The sequence below is a fragment of the Channa argus genome, chromosome 20 (assembly GCF_033026475.1).
Source record: "Channa argus isolate prfri chromosome 20, Channa argus male v1.0, whole genome shotgun sequence".
Classification (NCBI taxonomy): domain Eukaryota; kingdom Metazoa; phylum Chordata; class Actinopteri; order Anabantiformes; family Channidae; genus Channa; species Channa argus.
In genome coordinates, this window is record NC_090216.1 from 5718561 (window position 1) to 5736275 (window position 17715).

Consider the following 17715-nt stretch of genomic DNA (forward strand, 5'->3'; position numbering starts at 1 on the left):
TTGTCGCTGAAGCTCTAAACACATACTGTGTGTAATTTACCAAATGTATAGTGTTTTAAAATTGAGAAACTGCAAATTCTCATATTTAAGAAGCTCAAGCTGCTTAAACTATTGACTGTTTGACTTAAATGATTTGATCAGACTTTCAGTTTATTTCATATGAATCAGTAATATCCAACAGTAAGAGTATTAGACTGGATTTTGGAACTTGTACTGATAAATACAAAATACATAAATGCTGTACAGTTTGATCTTAAGGCGCCAATGAGGGGTCAGGGACACCACCACATATCAGATCTCACTTTACAGTTCACTATGGGCTGAATAAATATGGCAGACAGAAAGAAAAGCAGAAACAGAGGAGTGGAGAGAGAGAGAGAGGCCCGTGACTGGTAGATGTGTGGGCTTCTCAGAGGGGTATTGTTGGAGCTATGAGAGGACAATGCACTGCCCCCACCCTGAATACTCGTCATACCAGCTGACCAGCCATTACCAACACTGCTGCCCCGTTACAATTCTTGCTGCCCTGACAGACACACACACACACACACACATACACACACACGCACACACATCCCAGCTAGTTTCAATCATAAGTTCAGTCTTACAAAGCAAAACTCTGTGTGTAACAGTGGAAAGAGAGGAACCAGGTGGGAGGCCGATCAGTGTTAAGTCAAGCATGGGCACACATATTGTCTGGCCTCTGTGTGTGTGTGAGTGAGTGTGTGTGCACATGTGCGTGATTTACAGCAAGTTAAGTTTAGACCCTAGCACCTATATGCTTCTTCAGCACTCTCTGCCCCAAGCAACAGTTGCCTGAAGAGAACAAATGCAGAGCTCACACCATTGTATTATTTCAGGGTCCTTACCAAAAGTTGTTAGAGTGAAGGTGTGAACATGCCAGTTTCATGTTGTGTCTAAGTCTGCAACAGGAAGTGACTGAACATGTTTTCAAAACTTAAAAAAACAAACTCAGGTTACAAAATGTGGAGTTTTTAAATACAGAAATGTTTCTTTTGCGTTTTTCTTTTTTTTCAATTTTGTGACTTTTCTTATAGGCTGGAGGAGGCACTGGACCGAACTGCTTCTAAAACTATATCCAGATTCAAACGTTGCCTGCACATTCATGCATTTGTAACAATCTAATGATGTCAAATACAGTAAGCAAGTTATTTAAGTCCTATGTTCAGCACAATTACTTGTTCTGTAACTGGGTATTTAAATATATTTTTATTAGTATTTTTATTTAAGTACGTGCATTGAATGATTATGAGAAAATTGGCCTGTGGACACAAAAAAGTAAAAGGCCCTCACCCATCCTGTACTGAGCTGTAGAGCTATGTTAACGGTCATTTTTAGTTTCTTTGTGGCCATTTTGCATTTCTGTTTTGGTTCTAATTTGTAATTCTAGCATAGGTTATTTTGCATCTCAGGTCATGTTTACACACTTTTTTGTCAATCTTAGTGCCAGTGATAGTTTTGCTGCTATTTTTATTTGTCTGGCCCCTTACTGGGATCATTTCCCCCCAAAAAAGCATCATAACTCTCAACAAACATTACAGTAACAGTAGTAAAGTGTCTTCATACAGTGGCATCAGTCTACAAAGTCTTTGGTCTTTTGGTTAAACCGTCCAAAAAGCTGTTTTCAAGTAGACGATGTGAACACTTCCTCCACCTCTTATTGACTGAGCTATTTGCAGTTGCAGCCTTAGTTCCTGTCAAATAAAACCTTTAACTATTTCCTCTAAATTGCATTTATGCTGCCTGCACACACACACACACACACACACATTTCACAGTGCAAGTGATGGACAGTAGCTGTTGCAGAGCAGGTGTGCATAACTTTACAAAGCTGTTATATTGTTATACTTTGGGTGTGGGGTGTGTGCGTGCACGTTTGCGCGCGTGTTTGAGAGAGAGACTGGACGGGGGGTGCTAAGGGGGACGAGCCTCCTCCCCTCTGGTTGCGGGTATGCGCGGCGCGCTCCCGACAGCCCACTCGTGCTGCTGCTGTACTGTAATCATATGATAGGGACTCGATCCGTCTGCAGAATACCGACACACCGGACACAGGCGGAGGATCTTGGGCGGAGGAGACCAGCCGACTGTAGAGTTGTAGCCACTGGACAAGTGCGGGGAATCGGTGAAAGTGCTCAGCACAGACACAACTCTCCTCCTAAAGGAACTTTTCCAGAGTCTGGAGAGAGTCGGACAGAGGGGGGACCGTTTGAACGCCAAACACCAAACGCTGACCGAAAGACAGTCGATTTAAGCGGAGCAGAGATTTGAGTTTGATCCGGTCCGCGGGTGGAGGCCGGTGGGGTCCTCGCATCACTTGTCGGGGGTGCGCGCGTGCGCGTGTGTGCGTGTGTTTGTGTGCGTGTGTGTGTGTGTGTTTAATTCACAAAAGTTTTTCGACTCAGCTAGGTGACTTTATTGCAGAACCAAAAGCCATGGTCGGGGAGACAGAGGTGAAGGAGAGACCCAAGTCCAACCCGGACTATCTAATGCAGCTGATGAACGACAGAAAGGTGATGAGCTCCCTGCCCAACTTCAGCGGCATCTTTACGCATCTGGAGCGGCTCCTGGATGAAGGTAACTCCACGCCTGTTTGCGGGTTCATAGACTCTCTAACCGCTTGTCACCTCATAAAGGAAACGAGTTGTTTGGTTAGACACATGCGTTGGAGTGGTAGTGATCATAAAAGTGGCTTTGCTGAATAGCCATGGAGGGCAGGAATTCCTCACTGGCTCCCGGGAAACGCCATAGGAATGTTGTCCCCATATATGCAACACTGAGAGATGCGGGGTTTTTAAGGCATCACTTCATTGAGCTGTGGCCTTAAATTAACATCAAAGTTGTATTAAAACGTGCTTTAACACGCAAACATGCGAGGATGTGCATTGAAAGATGTCACTATTTTAATTTGTTGAGAGCAGCAGATGAGCACTGGCTCACACACACACACACACACAGACACACACAGTCAGTGAGTCTGTTGGTGATGGGAACAAACAGACAGTTGTTAGTCTTTCCCAGTGACCTAATGTGCAGGCTTATGTGAATGCTGCAGCCCATCCCTGAGCAGGAACGAGAGCATGTCACTGTGTAAAATATTTGATTTGAGGCTGCTTACAGGCCGCAAACACATGCTGTCCGTACTGATCATTAACTTGTTGATGACTAACAATTTTGCAAGCAGCTTTAAAATAACATTAAATGTCTTGCAGCCTTTACAGCATCACAAAGTGGCATCTTTGAAGATTTCTTTCCCCCCATTATTTCACACGTGTCTCTATTTGAATGTAATTTTCAAAACAGTCACAGAGGCGTTTTGTTGCTACTGTTGTTGCACATCATGACGACCAAGGTCCTGACTTGTGTGCTCCGTGACAAGTCTCATGACGCAGCAAGGCTGTTCCAACAGCAGACGTCCTCGACAGACCTGACAAATAGGTCAAATTAAAATCTCTAGTTGTGTTCACTTTGAAGACTGACAGCTCAGCTTATTCATCCCTCACACATGATATCTGGACACCCACGGTCAGAATGAAAGGCATTGTACCATGCCCATTTTCAGCCTGGCTGGATCTTCTGCCTGAGCTATGTGGACGAGGCACTCAGGCATAAGGGGTTTGTACCCAAAAACATTTGGGATGCCTAATAGGAAAACCTGCCAGTCACACATATTGAAAGAGGACATGTTTGTGGCATATTTAGAAACACCAAGGTCTGGTTGAGTCTATATATAACCTATGACAAGTTGAAGTGTTAAGATAAGGCCTGCTTCACCTCCCCCTGTTATCTTTCTCTCTCTCTCTCTCCTTCCACTCTCTTGTTCTTCTTTCACTTCTCATTTTGTGCCTGCAAGTTTAATGCAAGTGTGAGAAAACGACTCCATATAGAGCTTGTGTGTGTGTGTGTGTTTTAATAATCACTTTTGGTCTGACATTGGTCAAAATAGGTTATTAGAGGATTATCGTTGTCACTGTAGCTGTGGCTGTAATTATAGAGTCCTACTGTAGTTATTATGGTCAGACTTATCGCTCTCTGAGCTGGGAGACATGCCTGTCAGCCTGCTTAGGTCAGATGATATTTGTGCCTCAAGGGAGATATTCTACCGTGTGTGTGTGTGTGTGGTGCAGTAGTCAGTTATTATTGTGCTAGCATGTCATTACAAAGGCATCAGAGGATAGCATCGGTCATCGAGACAACCCCAAACAAACAGAGAGGCAAACACGGGCTCATTTATAATGGTGCTTATGCACCAGACCTAAGCCAAAAATTTGACCTTTTAAGAAACTGATCTAAATGTGAAAATGAATTGCGTTGGTTTACTTCTTAGTAAAAGCACATTTAAATCAAAACTTCTGATAAAAACAGATTAATGAAGCCTAGTGTGTTTCTCAACTGTATAGAGATCATACAGTTGGTCCATTAATCATTTACATTCAATCAGCAGAAAATGAATCCTAATGAGGTAACCGTTAATCATTTTTTAAAGCAGGAGTCCAGTAAATGGCCTGGTTGTGTATATCTTGGTGAACTGAGAGTTCTTGGGTTTCAGACTGCAAGTGAGACATTTTGAAAGCATTTAACATGACATTACAGGCATTTTCACTGTTTTCACAAAGCCAAAGTTTTTTGAACAAATGGAAAAAGTGATCTGGAAGTTAATCAATAATGCAAATAATTTGAATTCTTTATGCTTTATTGGTTTTTGGAAGTTGTTTAATGGTCGTCCTGCACCACAACTTTATAAACGCTGGTTTTAGAGCAGGTGGATTTCCCGGTCACGTTATTTACAGCGCGAAAGAGGGAACCATGTGGCGATGTTAAACAGTGTTGGAGACGGAAAAAAAGAGAGAAATTGTCAGTAATAGATGAGGGATGATTGCAAAACATTCAGAGGTTAAATTCTACACTGTGCTGCTGAATGTGTGTGCCTGTCTTCCTGTTTAACTGTCACACTCAGAGCCTCCTGTAATTCTGGTGACAGTGAGTCATCGACCTAGGAAACAGACACTCTGCACAAATGTGAAACTTGTTGTCCCCCATGGGTGTTGCCCTCTGTTCACTTCACCCACCTTAACCCCCACCCGCTATCTCTCTTTCTGTGTCCCAAGAAATTGGCAGGGTACGCAAGGACATGTACAATGACACACTGAACGGCGGCATGTTCAACGGGCGGGACATGGAGGAGCTTCCCGAAGCTATTGGCCCTGTGGCGCAGCTGCAGGAGAAGCTCTACGTGCCTGTCAAAGAGTACCCCGACGTGAGTGGACAAATCCACGACTTTTGACCCCCTTTGAAGAGTCTGTGTTTACCTTTTGGTGCTAGCTTTTATCAGAGATTAGTTACAGAAAGGCAGCCGGAGGGCCAGAAAATCACAGGGGTCTGTAGATTGACATTTTATCTAAAAGCGGGTTTCATTCTGAGCTCATCAGTGCTCACACCCAGTGATGTAATCTACACCTAAAATGGATCATGGAGGATTCTTGGTCAGCGTTTTCCAACAAGATAAAAGTGGATCATTTACATTAACATGGAAGATTCAGATTTATACAGGTTTTGTTTAGTGAAAAAAAGGCAGCATTCTTACTTAAAGTCCCTCCCTCTAAGATAATATCCAGCCCAAAGTTTGCAACATAAATATTTATAAGAGCTTAAAGGGTGGATCAAGTTTTCCCCCACAATATAAAGACAAGTGTATGGCAATGAAGAGACTTTCCCATGCAGTTGACCCCTGCTCACTCCATGTACAGTTGAGCACTTCAGTAGAAGTTGCACTTATACAAATTGAATGGCTCACATGATTTTCTCCATGCATCAGCTTGCCAATCACCAAAAACAATGAAAGACTGTCCTCACTCACATGACAGGAGGCAAACAGGAATCACACACAAACATACACACACAAACACACACACATGCAGTTGTGCATTGAAAAACAGTTCAGATCAAGTTTAAATTTAGAGAGCATCCCCACTATTTGGATTTGGGTTTGGTAAAAGTCAAAGATCGATTTAGAGGCCAGAGTGGACATGTTGCAACTCTTTACAGAAGTGAACATTGGGTTAAAAAGGAGGATGAGGCTGGATAAATGTCACGAGAGTGGCAAAGAGCCTCACACACCAACACACACATAAGGGGGCAGCTGTCTAGTTAATCACTCAGCCTCAGTGACAGATAAGGTTAGGGGAACGGTGCTGTCTTGTCATGCCACTAGCACCAGCCAGCACCCGTATAATGAGCTATTTTTGTCTCTCTTAGTAACACAAATACATCACAGACAGACAAACCTCAAAGGCACACTCACAACACATGTAAATACACAGACATTATAAAAAGACAGTGTGAGGTTGTGATAAAGAATGTGTATTGTCTTCCTTCAGGCTGGTGTTTTTGTTGTCGTTGTTGTTGTTTTTTTTATCAGTGTGTTTTGCTCTTTTGTGCAGTTCAACTTTGTAGGGAGGATCCTGGGCCCACGTGGGCTGACGGCCAAACAGCTGGAGGCAGAGACCGGCTGCAAGATTATGGTTCGAGGAAAGGGCTCCATGAGAGACAAGAAGAAGGTACTCACATCTCGACTGTCTGATCAAATCAGCTTACTTTAATAGGCCGCTGGAATCATCACATTTATTTAAAGGCATGGTTTGACATTCTGGGAAGATACCCTTGATAGGTTTCTCAGCGTTCGATGCAGTTCATTGAATGATTCATTCCAAAAAAAAAAAAAAAACTAAAAAAAAAACAAATTCTCCACTAACCGCTTGACAACTTAGGTGACAACGAGACTCCAGGAAGTAGCCCGGCACTTAGATCTCACTTTGCTTCTGTAAGCATTAAACAAGTGAGATATAATATGTCAACTATGGAGCTTTAGATTTTGATTTTATCCCCATCAGACACTTCAGTTCAGTTTTTTTCCCTTTTCCAGCCTTTATGCTGAGCTATAGAGACAGTAAATAAGACTATTTAACATAATTTCAATCTGCTCCTTTAAATCATTATCTTTTATCTTCGTTATCTACGGAGTCATTGTTTTTGTTTAATGTGTCAAGATTAAGTTCATGATGTGTTTTAAATTGGTCTTAAAAAAGAAAGATAGAAAAGAAATAAGGAGGTGAGTTTTAGCTGTATCTTTCAGCAGTATCTGTGTGTCCTTCCCCCACTATGAGTTTTTGGTGCTCAGTTTTCTCTCCTGTCCTGGTGTTCAGTCCATCTGTCCTCCCTTCCTCTCCCCTGGTGTCTGCAGTTGGACGGAGTCGGCTCAAGCTTTCCAAACGGCAGGTGGAGCAAGTCCAGCATTCCTCCACCAGCCCCCTCTCTCTGTCTCGCTGTCTCTCTCTCTCGCTGTCTCTCTCTCTCTCTCTCTCTCTCTCTCTCTCTCTCTCTCTTTCACTCTCCAGAACATTCCCTACCCCACACGCCCTCACAGAGACAGAGAGGAAGGAAAACAGGGACACAGTGGGAGGCAACAAAGGGAAAAGAGAGAAAGATGTTGACTCTTAGTGTTCTCCAGAATGATACATCTCACTTGACAAAACATCCACTGAATATACAATCTCCCAGCACATCACACTGAGATGGAAGATTTCACAATTCGTTTTGAAGTGGGCTCCAACTGACCACAGTTTTGAATATAAACTTGATTTAACTGCTATGTAAAGCTTAAAGGAATAATTTAGAAATGATCTTTAATTAATTTTCTTGTTGAGAATTAAATAAATAAAGTAAATTTTACTGTCTGTTAGATATGAAACTACAGCAACGGTTACCCTAGCTTAACACAAAAGATGTGATATTATTTTAAAAAATAGGTATTAACATTTCTAGTGGGAGACTTTCATAGTTTTGCCATCGAATGTTCATGTGAGCAGTGGCAGAAATCGTTTAATAATGAGAAAAGAGCAAGAAAGAGAAGTTTAAACTTTGCATACTTTCTCCCCCCCGAACAAAAGAGTGGGAGTTTTGAAATGACACATTGGTAAAGCTACAGAAATAGTTGGAAACAGCCAACATCAGAAATATGTCTTTCGAAGCTTGACCATGTTATACAGAGACACCAGACTAAAGACAAAAACAGACTGCGTTTTATCCTTAGCCGGATGTTGACAACTCCTTCAGAAGTTAGTATTTTGGGGATGTAGCTGGGGCTTTGACCAATAGCTTTTTCTGTCCCTAATTATGTGACGCTATTACCTAATCCTAACCAACCAACTCCCAGCTAATATCGACTAATTCCCGATGAAGTCGTCCACCATCTTTGTCCAAGACCAGGTTCCTTTGAGCACTTTAAAAGAATGAAACCACATACCTGTAGTTTAATGTACAGCTTCGATGAACAGGGTCGTGCTTTGAGCATCACAAATGGCCCATGATGAACTGCTTATTAATAAGTTAACGTGCAACTATTTCCTAATAAGTACTAAGTATTAAAATTACACTGTACAAGTTAAGGTAGCAGTAGCTTAAGACTTGAAAACACTCCTTTCTGCCCTGCACAGTCCTTCTCTCCCTGCTCTCACAATGCTTTACTTTACTCTCCGCCACACTCTGCACAGCCCTTCACGTAGGCATATACATGAAATTGCACTAACAAATTTCTCTGACTGGTCATAAAGGCTCAAAACTTTTAAATGTAATATCTCTGCCCTGCCTCCAGTGATATTTAGTGCATCTGTGTCACAGGAAGCTTCGACAGCACCTCTCACCAATAAAATACAAAGGGTGTTTCTGTTAAGAAAACATAATAAAAATGCATGTAGTAGCTTTAAGTAGTGGTAAAAATGAAAAATTAACCTAATGATGGCACTGCAGAAAAAGCTTTGTAGAAATTTCACGACAGTGTATTTGAAATATTATTTTAACATGGGTCAAAAGGGTGAAACAACTGATAAATCAACAATTAATTTAAGTCACAGTGTCTGAAATGATTTTATAACAGATAAAAACATTTTTATAACAATCTAAAAAAAACTGTAAAACGTGCAACAATGTGCAACTCAGGACCCGAGAAAGTGACTGTAACCAGTAACAATGTTGGTATTTTCCCTTGATAATGACCTACTTGAATCGGCATCTGGAAATGAAACTGACTAATCATATCAGCACTAGTTTGGATAATGTAACAGAGAATAGAAGATCAGCAAGCAAAGAATCGTGTGACATGTTGGAGATGATAACAAGGGAGGGGGACTACATAGAGTCAACAAAATGCAACACTTGACTTGTATAAGCACAAGCGCAACATGATTACTTGAGTTTGATAACACCTGCTAAGCTGCATTACACAACCTTGAGTTCTGTGTAGTTTGAGGCTGATCCAGAAACCGAGCCAACAAAGAAGAGTGAAATCCTGTTGCGCCTCTGCAGTGCTGGACCAAGCTGGTGTGCTGTATTCACACTGAGCTTTTAAAACATGTTTGTGTTCCAGGAGGAGATGAACCGAGGGAAGCCCAACTGGGAGCATCTCAGCGAGGATCTCCATGTTCTGATCACAGTGGAGGACACACACAACCGCGCCAAGATCAAACTTCAGCGGGCCATCAACGAAGTCAAGAAACTTCTTGTGCCCGCTGTGAGTATTAGTCAAACGCCTCCCCGGCATCAAATATTATGGACTGGACTGATGGAGAAAGTGTGTGACTGGATGAGTGTTCACTGTGTTGGTATGCATGGAAGGGGGAAGGGGATTGTCAGTCCAAAAAGGTGTGTGTGTGTGGGTATGTCCTTTTTGTGTTTGTGTGTTTGTGTGTATCTGTGTGTATGAGAGCGCATGTGTAAGGGGTTAGGGTAATTAGGGAACATGCATAAAGGGGTTTCCATGGTAACCCTGGGTTGTTTGAAAGGCTAAGGGAATGAATGGAGAGTCTGTTCACTCGTTCTCCCCACTCCATCACTCCTTTCACTCGTTCACAACTCACTTCATTCCCAACTACTGGCTACAGTATTCCTCTTTCTCCCTGTTGTCCACACAAGAGGACATTTTGATTGCACTCCTCAACATTTCTCACATTCTCCAGCCCACTTACATCCCTCTAAAAGCACACAGATAAACACATGACAGCGAATAAGTAATGCAATGGAACATTATGCAGACATGGGTCTAAGACATAGGCACTTTAAATGATCCCGTTTGACACACAAATCACAAGATTCCTTCCTTTTTTTTTTTCCCTCTGCATTATTTACAACAATAGAAACAGGTTGAAAGGAGCAGCGGGGGGACTTCTATTGCTGCAGTCAGCCGTCACTTCCCGCTCTAATCACACTGTGGCATTGGCCAGCACTAAAAGTTAAAGGATGCATATAGATCAAATCAAGAGCTGAGCACCTGTTAGTCTGGGTTTGTGCATGTGTTTATGTGGCGGGCAACGTTAGCGATATGTGTTAGTTTAACCTTGCTGACCTTGCTTTACGACTGTAAATCAGTCAAGCTTTTCACCAAGCTGTAACTGGAGCTAAGGAGCTGGTGTGTTTGACACTAAATATGTCCTGTGCAGTGGAGTGGGTGTGTTCAAGGTCTGATCACCTGTGTTACAGGCAAAGTAAAAGAGATAAGTAGAACTTTTTCCCTTTAGAAAATATTTACAGTCAATTCAAATTTGTTGCCACATTTTGTCTCTCTTTGACTAGATTTCCACAGACGTCAATTCATCTGTCTGTCAAAAAGTAGAGTTACAGTTCAACTAAGCTGATTGTGCTGCTGTGTTTGCATGTGTTGCTGAAGGCTGAGGGTGAGGACAACCTGAAGAAAATGCAATTAATGGAGCTGGCCATTCTCAATGGGACCTACAGAGACGCTAATGTCAAGACGCGTAAGGATGACATCATACTTGACATGTGGAGGAGGGTTGGTGGGTGACAAAGGAGGGGTCTCGGTACAGGAGTCCACTGTATATTTGAACAATGCTTCTGTTTTTGCTGTTAAATAGACTGTTTGTCCTCTTCTTCCTCCCTGTCTATTGTATGTGCGTGTGTGCTTTTGTCTGTGCTGGTGTGTGGGTGTGTGGGTGTGCGCATGCTTTTATTATTGTATGTCTGTGTGCTGCACAGCCACCGCCGCCTTTCCGCTAGCGACCCCTCAGGCCCCTCGGATCATCACAGGCCCGACACCCGTCCTGCCTCCCAACCTGCGCAACCCTGCTCCCGTCACCACGCCGACCATCATGCCTCTGATTCGTCAGATCCAGAGCTCCACCCTCGTGCCAGGAGCCAATCCGCACCCGGCGCTGGTTCAGCAAGGGCCCGAATCCGGAATAATCTATACGCCCTATGAGTATCCCTATACACTCACGCCCTCCATATTGGAATACCCGATTGACTCAACTGGAGTATTAGGTATATAGATTTAAACTTTATCACTTTCATATGTAGTCAATGGATGTATTATGAGAACTGGATACTGGACTCCAACAAAAGGTGCTTATCAAGCAGAAACAAACTTGAGTTTCCTCTGAGTTGCCTTTTTTCCAAAGACTAGGGGTAAGACTAGGGGTAAGACTAGGGGTAAGACTAGGGGTAAGACTAGGGGTAAGACTAGGGGTAAGACTAGGGGTAAGACTAGGGGTAGGTCTTTTTATCATCAGGGTTGTCTTATAATTGGCTAAAGCAGTTTTGTGGTATTTTACCTAATACCACGTCCACTACTTTTTGACCATTTTTAACTGCATTTGTGATCATATGGGGTGTGGTCTTTCACAACCTTTATGTATAAATCAGATATTAAAAAATAATCTGGTGCAGATAAATCTTAAAACTTTACCCAGTAAAACGTGACATAAATCCTAACACATAGCAAAGCTCTCGACGCCACAGGGGACCCTTTTTATTGTTGCACTGCTACACTGCACTTGCCACTGGGGCAATTTGGACGCCATATCCAGCTCTTGTAGTACATCCACAACATGTACAAATAGATGCTGAAACTCACTCCTGGGCTAACAGTCCCTTCTTCCTGTGTTTTCGCAGGTATGGCTTTCCCAACCAAAGGCTAAGCGATAGCAACCCCCTCCTTGCACACACACGGACTGGCTTGCAGAGACCCCCACCCATCCCTACACACTTGTCCCCCAGAGCAAACAGTAAAAGTTTGCTCATACTTTATGATGACAGATTCCTGAACAGTCATTCTGTAGTCAAGTGTCCATTCCTGTTAATTTCCTCGTTGTATTAGCAGACTAGTGTTGTGGTGTGACAGCTATTTACCTTTTTTTAATAGTTTAGCTTCCGCTTCTAATTTTAACACATTTTAGTGAACCCATAGGTATTTTAGTGCTGCTGTTTGTGATTTAATATATGTTTAAGCTTATTTTGATCACAGAGCTATAGAGTGACTTTTCTTACAGCTGATGTTGAATCTACTAGTGAAGCGTAGTGAGAAGTTAGTGGTTTGGATTCATATTTTCTTTAGAGAACAGAAGACCACAAAACAACAAAGAAAATCTGTCTCTTAGAAGATGTCTTTACTTAATTTCACCCTCAGCCTTGAACACTTTGTAAATTCCTGGTTTCACTGATGTTGGTGCCATGGGTGGACTATTTGATGTCTTTCTGATGAGTAACCTTCTGTGTTCTGTTTTGGGCGATGTCAATGGCTGTTAGCAGGTGCCATGACCACTAAGGTACGACGCCACGACAAGAGAATCCATCCTTACCAAAGGGTAGTGACCACAGACAGAGGTTAGTTAGCTCACCAGCCGCTTTATGTGTATGTGTATGTGTGTGTTAGTGTGAGTGCATGCAGACCAATGGACCAATTTCAGTTTACATGTGTCTGTAATATGGCATGACTAAACAAGAAGTGATACCTGTATCAGACAAAAAGGTCCCAGCTTCAGTGTAAAAAATGTGAAACAGTATTTGATGCAGTGAAAGTGAAATGCGCGAGCAGACTGGGAGGGACCACGTTAGGGGTGACAGCTGCAGCGGTTATCTTTCCTGTTAGATAAACTGGACGGCTTGCAGATCGGCACCCTCTTAATTAGGATGGATGGCTCCATTATGTGACTCGGTCCTTGTGACCGTGGATTTGGAGTCGCCTCGCAGAAACCTTTTGTTGTTGTTGTTGTTGTTGTTGTTGTTGTTGTTGTTTATGTCTTCACTACTATTTTTTGACCCTGCAAAGACTTTATTTATGCCCAATTTCATTCCATCTGATTTTCCTCCAATGTATTTTTTCTTATTAATTGAATCCTGTGTTGTACCCAGTGACTATATCACACCTAAAGTAACAGTGATTGTCTTTTTTCTGAAGGTCATTCAAATCAATATGATCTTTGGTTTTTACTACTAAAACACAGCGTGTGATAACTACTGAAGTCTGTGTTACAAGCTCTTTTGTATAAAATACTGTTGTTTGTGGTCTTATCAGTCGCCCACTGGACTTTATCATTGGGGCTGTTTACATCGTTCATATATTACCTAGCCAGAGTGGTGCTGTTACCATGTATTTAGCTGCAAAATAAATTTGTATATAGGGATTTTAAGGATTTAAGTGCTTATATGAAGCTTATGGAACAAAATCGCTTGGAAATACTTGTAGTATTTTTTTTTTTAGTTTGTACATTTTTATTTTGGTTTTTACAGTATGCTTTTTATAGATGAAGTATATCCATGTAAACTTCAAATTTTATTCAAAGTGTGTAGCTACTACTGTTTTAGTCACCACAAAGGTGGCAATGAAGGCAGTGATTTGCTCTGTGTATTTAAGATGAGGTGAGCCTCTCGATTCACAGGCCTCGTGACTGTTTTATGCAATAGAAATGGAATAGCTAGCTACATCATGTGTGTGTGTGTGTGTGTGTGAGCAGTGGTGCTCTTGTTGTACACGATGGACAAAAAAACACTAAAAGGCAATAAAGATGACTATTGAAAATAAGTCTCTAAAGAAAACCAAAGCCTCTAAATTCTTGTAGTTAGTCTGTCTATTGTTAAATTCTTTAAGTCCCTCTAAAATCACCATCTCTTAACCTCTCATCGCTGTGTCTTATGGTGTCTCTTTGCTTACTCTAGTCATTAGGTGCTCTTCTAATACATCATAGCAAATAGATCAAACCATAATCAATAATCAGTTAATCCCAACTTTTAATCACCAAGATCTTCTGCCTGCTGCTAAACAACAGCTCTACTTGTCAGGAAGTGAAAGTATCTCGGAGGCCAAAGCACTTTTCTTTGGACATAAAGGTCACTCTCTCACCCACATGGAACCATGCTGTCTCCCTCTCTGTCCATGGTTTCACTGTCTGTCTGTGCTAGACGTAGCCCAGCTAGCATGATTAGTATCACTATAGCAGCAGTCACACAGCAGGAGGGGCAACTCCTAAAACGATACCCTGCAAACACCTTCATGAGCACATGTGAGCACCACTAACCAGCCATTCCTTATGTCAACACCCAGCGGTTGATATAAGCCCTTGTTAAATCTCAAGGCTCACTGAGGTGTTTTGCAGCCCCTGTGTAATGTCCCTCATGCCGTGAGACTGCAGTAGATCTGCCTTGTTGTCATCCTGACGCCACTAGCTGACACTAATCTCTCTTCTATCTTTTTTCTTTTTATGTCTCCTTTTATGTGCCCTTTTTGTTTCCTTTCCACGTCCGTCCGTCTCTGTCTGTCTAACTCTAGCTGCCACGGCAACTAACCCATGACCCCTTGACCTTCTGACCTTTCCGCCCACTGATGACCCACCCATCTCTGCCTGCTGGTGCGCTCATTGGCCCACGGCCCTGCCACTCCCCCAGCTCAGCCAACCAGAGACCAGCACATTGGGAACAACCTGGCTGCTTCTGTCTAACCAACCAACCAGACGACAGCGATCATGGGAATAAACCTCAGGACCCCCGCCCATCACCAAGTCCTAACCTAAACTTTACCAAACGTGCCTTTCTGCTCTAAAAACCCCAGAGCCAGTCTGAGATTTTTTTACAACCTTATGAGAATTCAAATCCCAACAGTTGCTGTCATGCATCTATTGGCAACTGGTGTGTAGACTTTACTGGGGGCGGGCCCCATTCTGGCAAAGAGCTCCCAACTCAATCCCTAGCCGTGCCAATCGGTCTGAGCTGCAAGTCATGCAATAATAATAGCTCTAATAATAACAAGGCAACTATACTTTAATCATGGTAATAGTACTTATCCAGCATAGAAATCCTCCATAAACACTAAAATGAAGGAGATATGTTGATGTTTTGAAACATTTTTCCTCAGCGAGCACCTCTCAGTTAACATGAGAAGCTTTTCCACACACTTAAAAGGGATTGTTTTGGGCCGACATACATTCATTTTACTATAACACTTTATAATTAGTGTTAAAAATGTCATCTAATAACAAACTTTACTTTGAAAACATGTGGCTTGAATGATTTGTGTGTTTGAAATGTCACTTGCTTTTTTCCAAGCTTTTGCTATTTCGTGTTTCCTTTACCTTAAAAAAATGACAAGGTAGCGTCACTTGTATAGCTCCGTATTCCGCTGGAACAACGGACTTGCAAAAAAAAAAAAAAGTGTGGTCAAATGAAATGCCAGCACAACCTTTTTCTCACTGTAAACCAACAGGTGCTCAGTGAGGAGAAATAACAAACAGGAACCGAAAATGCCAAAGTATCTCTTGAGTTTTTTTGAAAAAGTAAAGCGTCCTGAGGCTAAGCTGACATACAGAGTATAAGTAGCAAGCCTGTACAGTACAGATACACATCCAAAAGAAAGGTTGTATGTCTTTTGTCGAAATCTCGAGGACTTACACAATGATGCCTTTGCCTTTCTCACACTACAGTATTGTATGAGCTTGAACAACAGTGCCTTTATTTATTGAAAGCAAATGAACAATGTTACACCTAAATCTTTTATTCCCACACTGCGGGTTTGTGCCCAGCGTGAATTTATGAAATTTGATGTTTTAGGGCTACAAGGAAAATGTTGCAGCCTTACTGTCATCCCATTTTAAGGTTTTGCATTCATAAATCTCATCAATTTAGATTGTACTGCAAGAAAAGTGGCTCATCTGAATTGGAGGTGCAATGCAGTATTGAAGCTCCAGCTGCAATGTCTGAAATGTTTATGTGAGGTTAAGACACCTCATTAGAACAGTGTTATATAATTTTTTTTTTTTAGTTTGTTTGGTTCTTCTTCCTTTTTTTTTTTTTGACTCATCCATACATATATTTTTGCATGTGTGTCCACTTTTTCAGAGGCTGTGGTGCAGTGTCACATATACACACACAAGCCAACTGATGCCTTGACATAAAAAAAAAAAGAAATATGCAGTCATAACATCTGTAACAAGTTTATAATGTATTTTTATATTCTATTTTGTACGTGAAAATAACATTAAATTTTCAGACAAGAACATTATGCCTTATTACGGAGAATAATTTGATGACTATAACTATTCATGTGTGATTAGTAATCATTCTCAATGTTCTGATTAACTGGAGTCTCTGATGTTCTCTCTGTATTAACTTGAGCCTTTGAGATCAGCATTGCTTGCCTTTTGTGCCTTTTGTATACTATGAGTGTTACAATTAACAGTGTAGTACAACATTAATCTACTCCTCAGTGCCAAGTGTAGGTTACTAACTGTTACTTTTGTGATTATTAACCACTTTAATTGTATCTGTCTCTGCTTTGGACTTCTTTAAACAAAAAATGTCTAAAAAAGTGAAACACAAAAAGAATGAGAAATGTGTTGAACAAAGGACGTTTAACTTTTAAAATATTCTGAGCAGGAATAACTCTTTGTACAATATTAAACTCATAGTTGTAAAACTAACAAACTTTGTTGCTTTCTCTGTAGCACTTAATTATGCAAATCAGCTTCCTTTCTGCATACTAATCACCAAAAACTCTTTAGATACAGAAATGTGGGGGGGGGGGGGGCGCTCCAGAAGAAACTTAAGACAAAATGCAGGGAAAAAGGGCCACAACATGTTTTTTCGCCCACTTCTCCTTTTCTGTATTCTTTCTCTTGTTCTCCATTTCCCCCCCTGCCTCTACTTAAGTGGACATTACACACTCGGATGTGTGTAATAGGAGAGAAGAAAACACACCCAGCTCACCATGGTTTCTGAAAGGCATGCAGAAAAAAACGGGGAGTTTCAGGTTTGGAGGACTAGATGGCTAGGGAATTGAAAGGAAATTGATTGTGCAAGCTCGCCCTCAAACATCTGCAGAGTAAATATTACACAGGCTCAGAGTTTGTCCCCGAAGTCTCTGAAAATCTATTGCTAATAGCCTAAATGTGTCATGTGCTTTAATTAGACTCCTTTTCCTCTTCTCTCAATGGTGCACTTATTAAAAATGTGCACATTAGAAACTGTAGATAATTTAAGCCTTAGACACTTGAAGCCTGTCTGAACCACACATTTAAAGTTTCACACACAGAAAAAAAAGGAATTACATGGGGTTTTCCGAAGTGAATACAGCAGTGGGAGGCTCATTCGTCCTCTCCCTGCCCTTCCTGCTTTCATTGTGGAGTTGAGGGGTAATATTGAACTTCAGGCTTGGAGTTGAGCCTGCTCTGCGGACGCAACCCCAACCTCCTGATCACAGAGAAAGACACACAGAGAGAGAGAGAGAGGACATAATGTGACCTCCACTGACAATCCTCAGGACAGGAAGAAGTAGATTGGAAGCACTGGGTGGAGATAGTGCAGAAAATAAAAGAGAATGTGTGGAGATGGGAGGAAGTGTATGTGTGTGTCTGTACTTGGATG

The 17715-nt window shown here is 41.7% G+C and overlaps 1 protein-coding gene across 11 annotated transcripts; it reads left to right on the forward strand.

Moving 5' to 3' along the window:
* Positions 1 to 1987: 1987 nt before the first annotated feature.
* qki2 (QKI, KH domain containing, RNA binding 2) lies at positions 1988 to 16351 on the forward strand. Of its 11 annotated transcripts, XM_067487349.1 has the most exons (10): positions 1988 to 2344; positions 2443 to 2595; positions 5127 to 5275; positions 6459 to 6575; positions 9440 to 9583; positions 10736 to 10862; positions 11062 to 11346; positions 11953 to 11976; positions 12610 to 12687; positions 14630 to 16351. In XM_067487349.1, exons 2-10 carry the CDS (start codon positions 2454 to 2456, stop codon positions 14650 to 14652), a joined length of 1089 nt encoding a protein of 362 aa, XP_067343450.1. In that variant the 5' UTR covers positions 1988 to 2344; positions 2443 to 2453; the 3' UTR covers positions 14653 to 16351. The 11 variants fall into 11 exon arrangements, with proteins under 11 accessions (XP_067343450.1, XP_067343456.1, XP_067343451.1 ...); XM_067487350.1 differs by having other exon boundaries at positions 1989 to 2595; positions 12613 to 12687; XM_067487353.1 differs by having other exon boundaries at positions 1993 to 2595; positions 10736 to 10823.
* The last annotated feature ends 1364 nt before the right edge of the window (positions 16352 to 17715 follow it).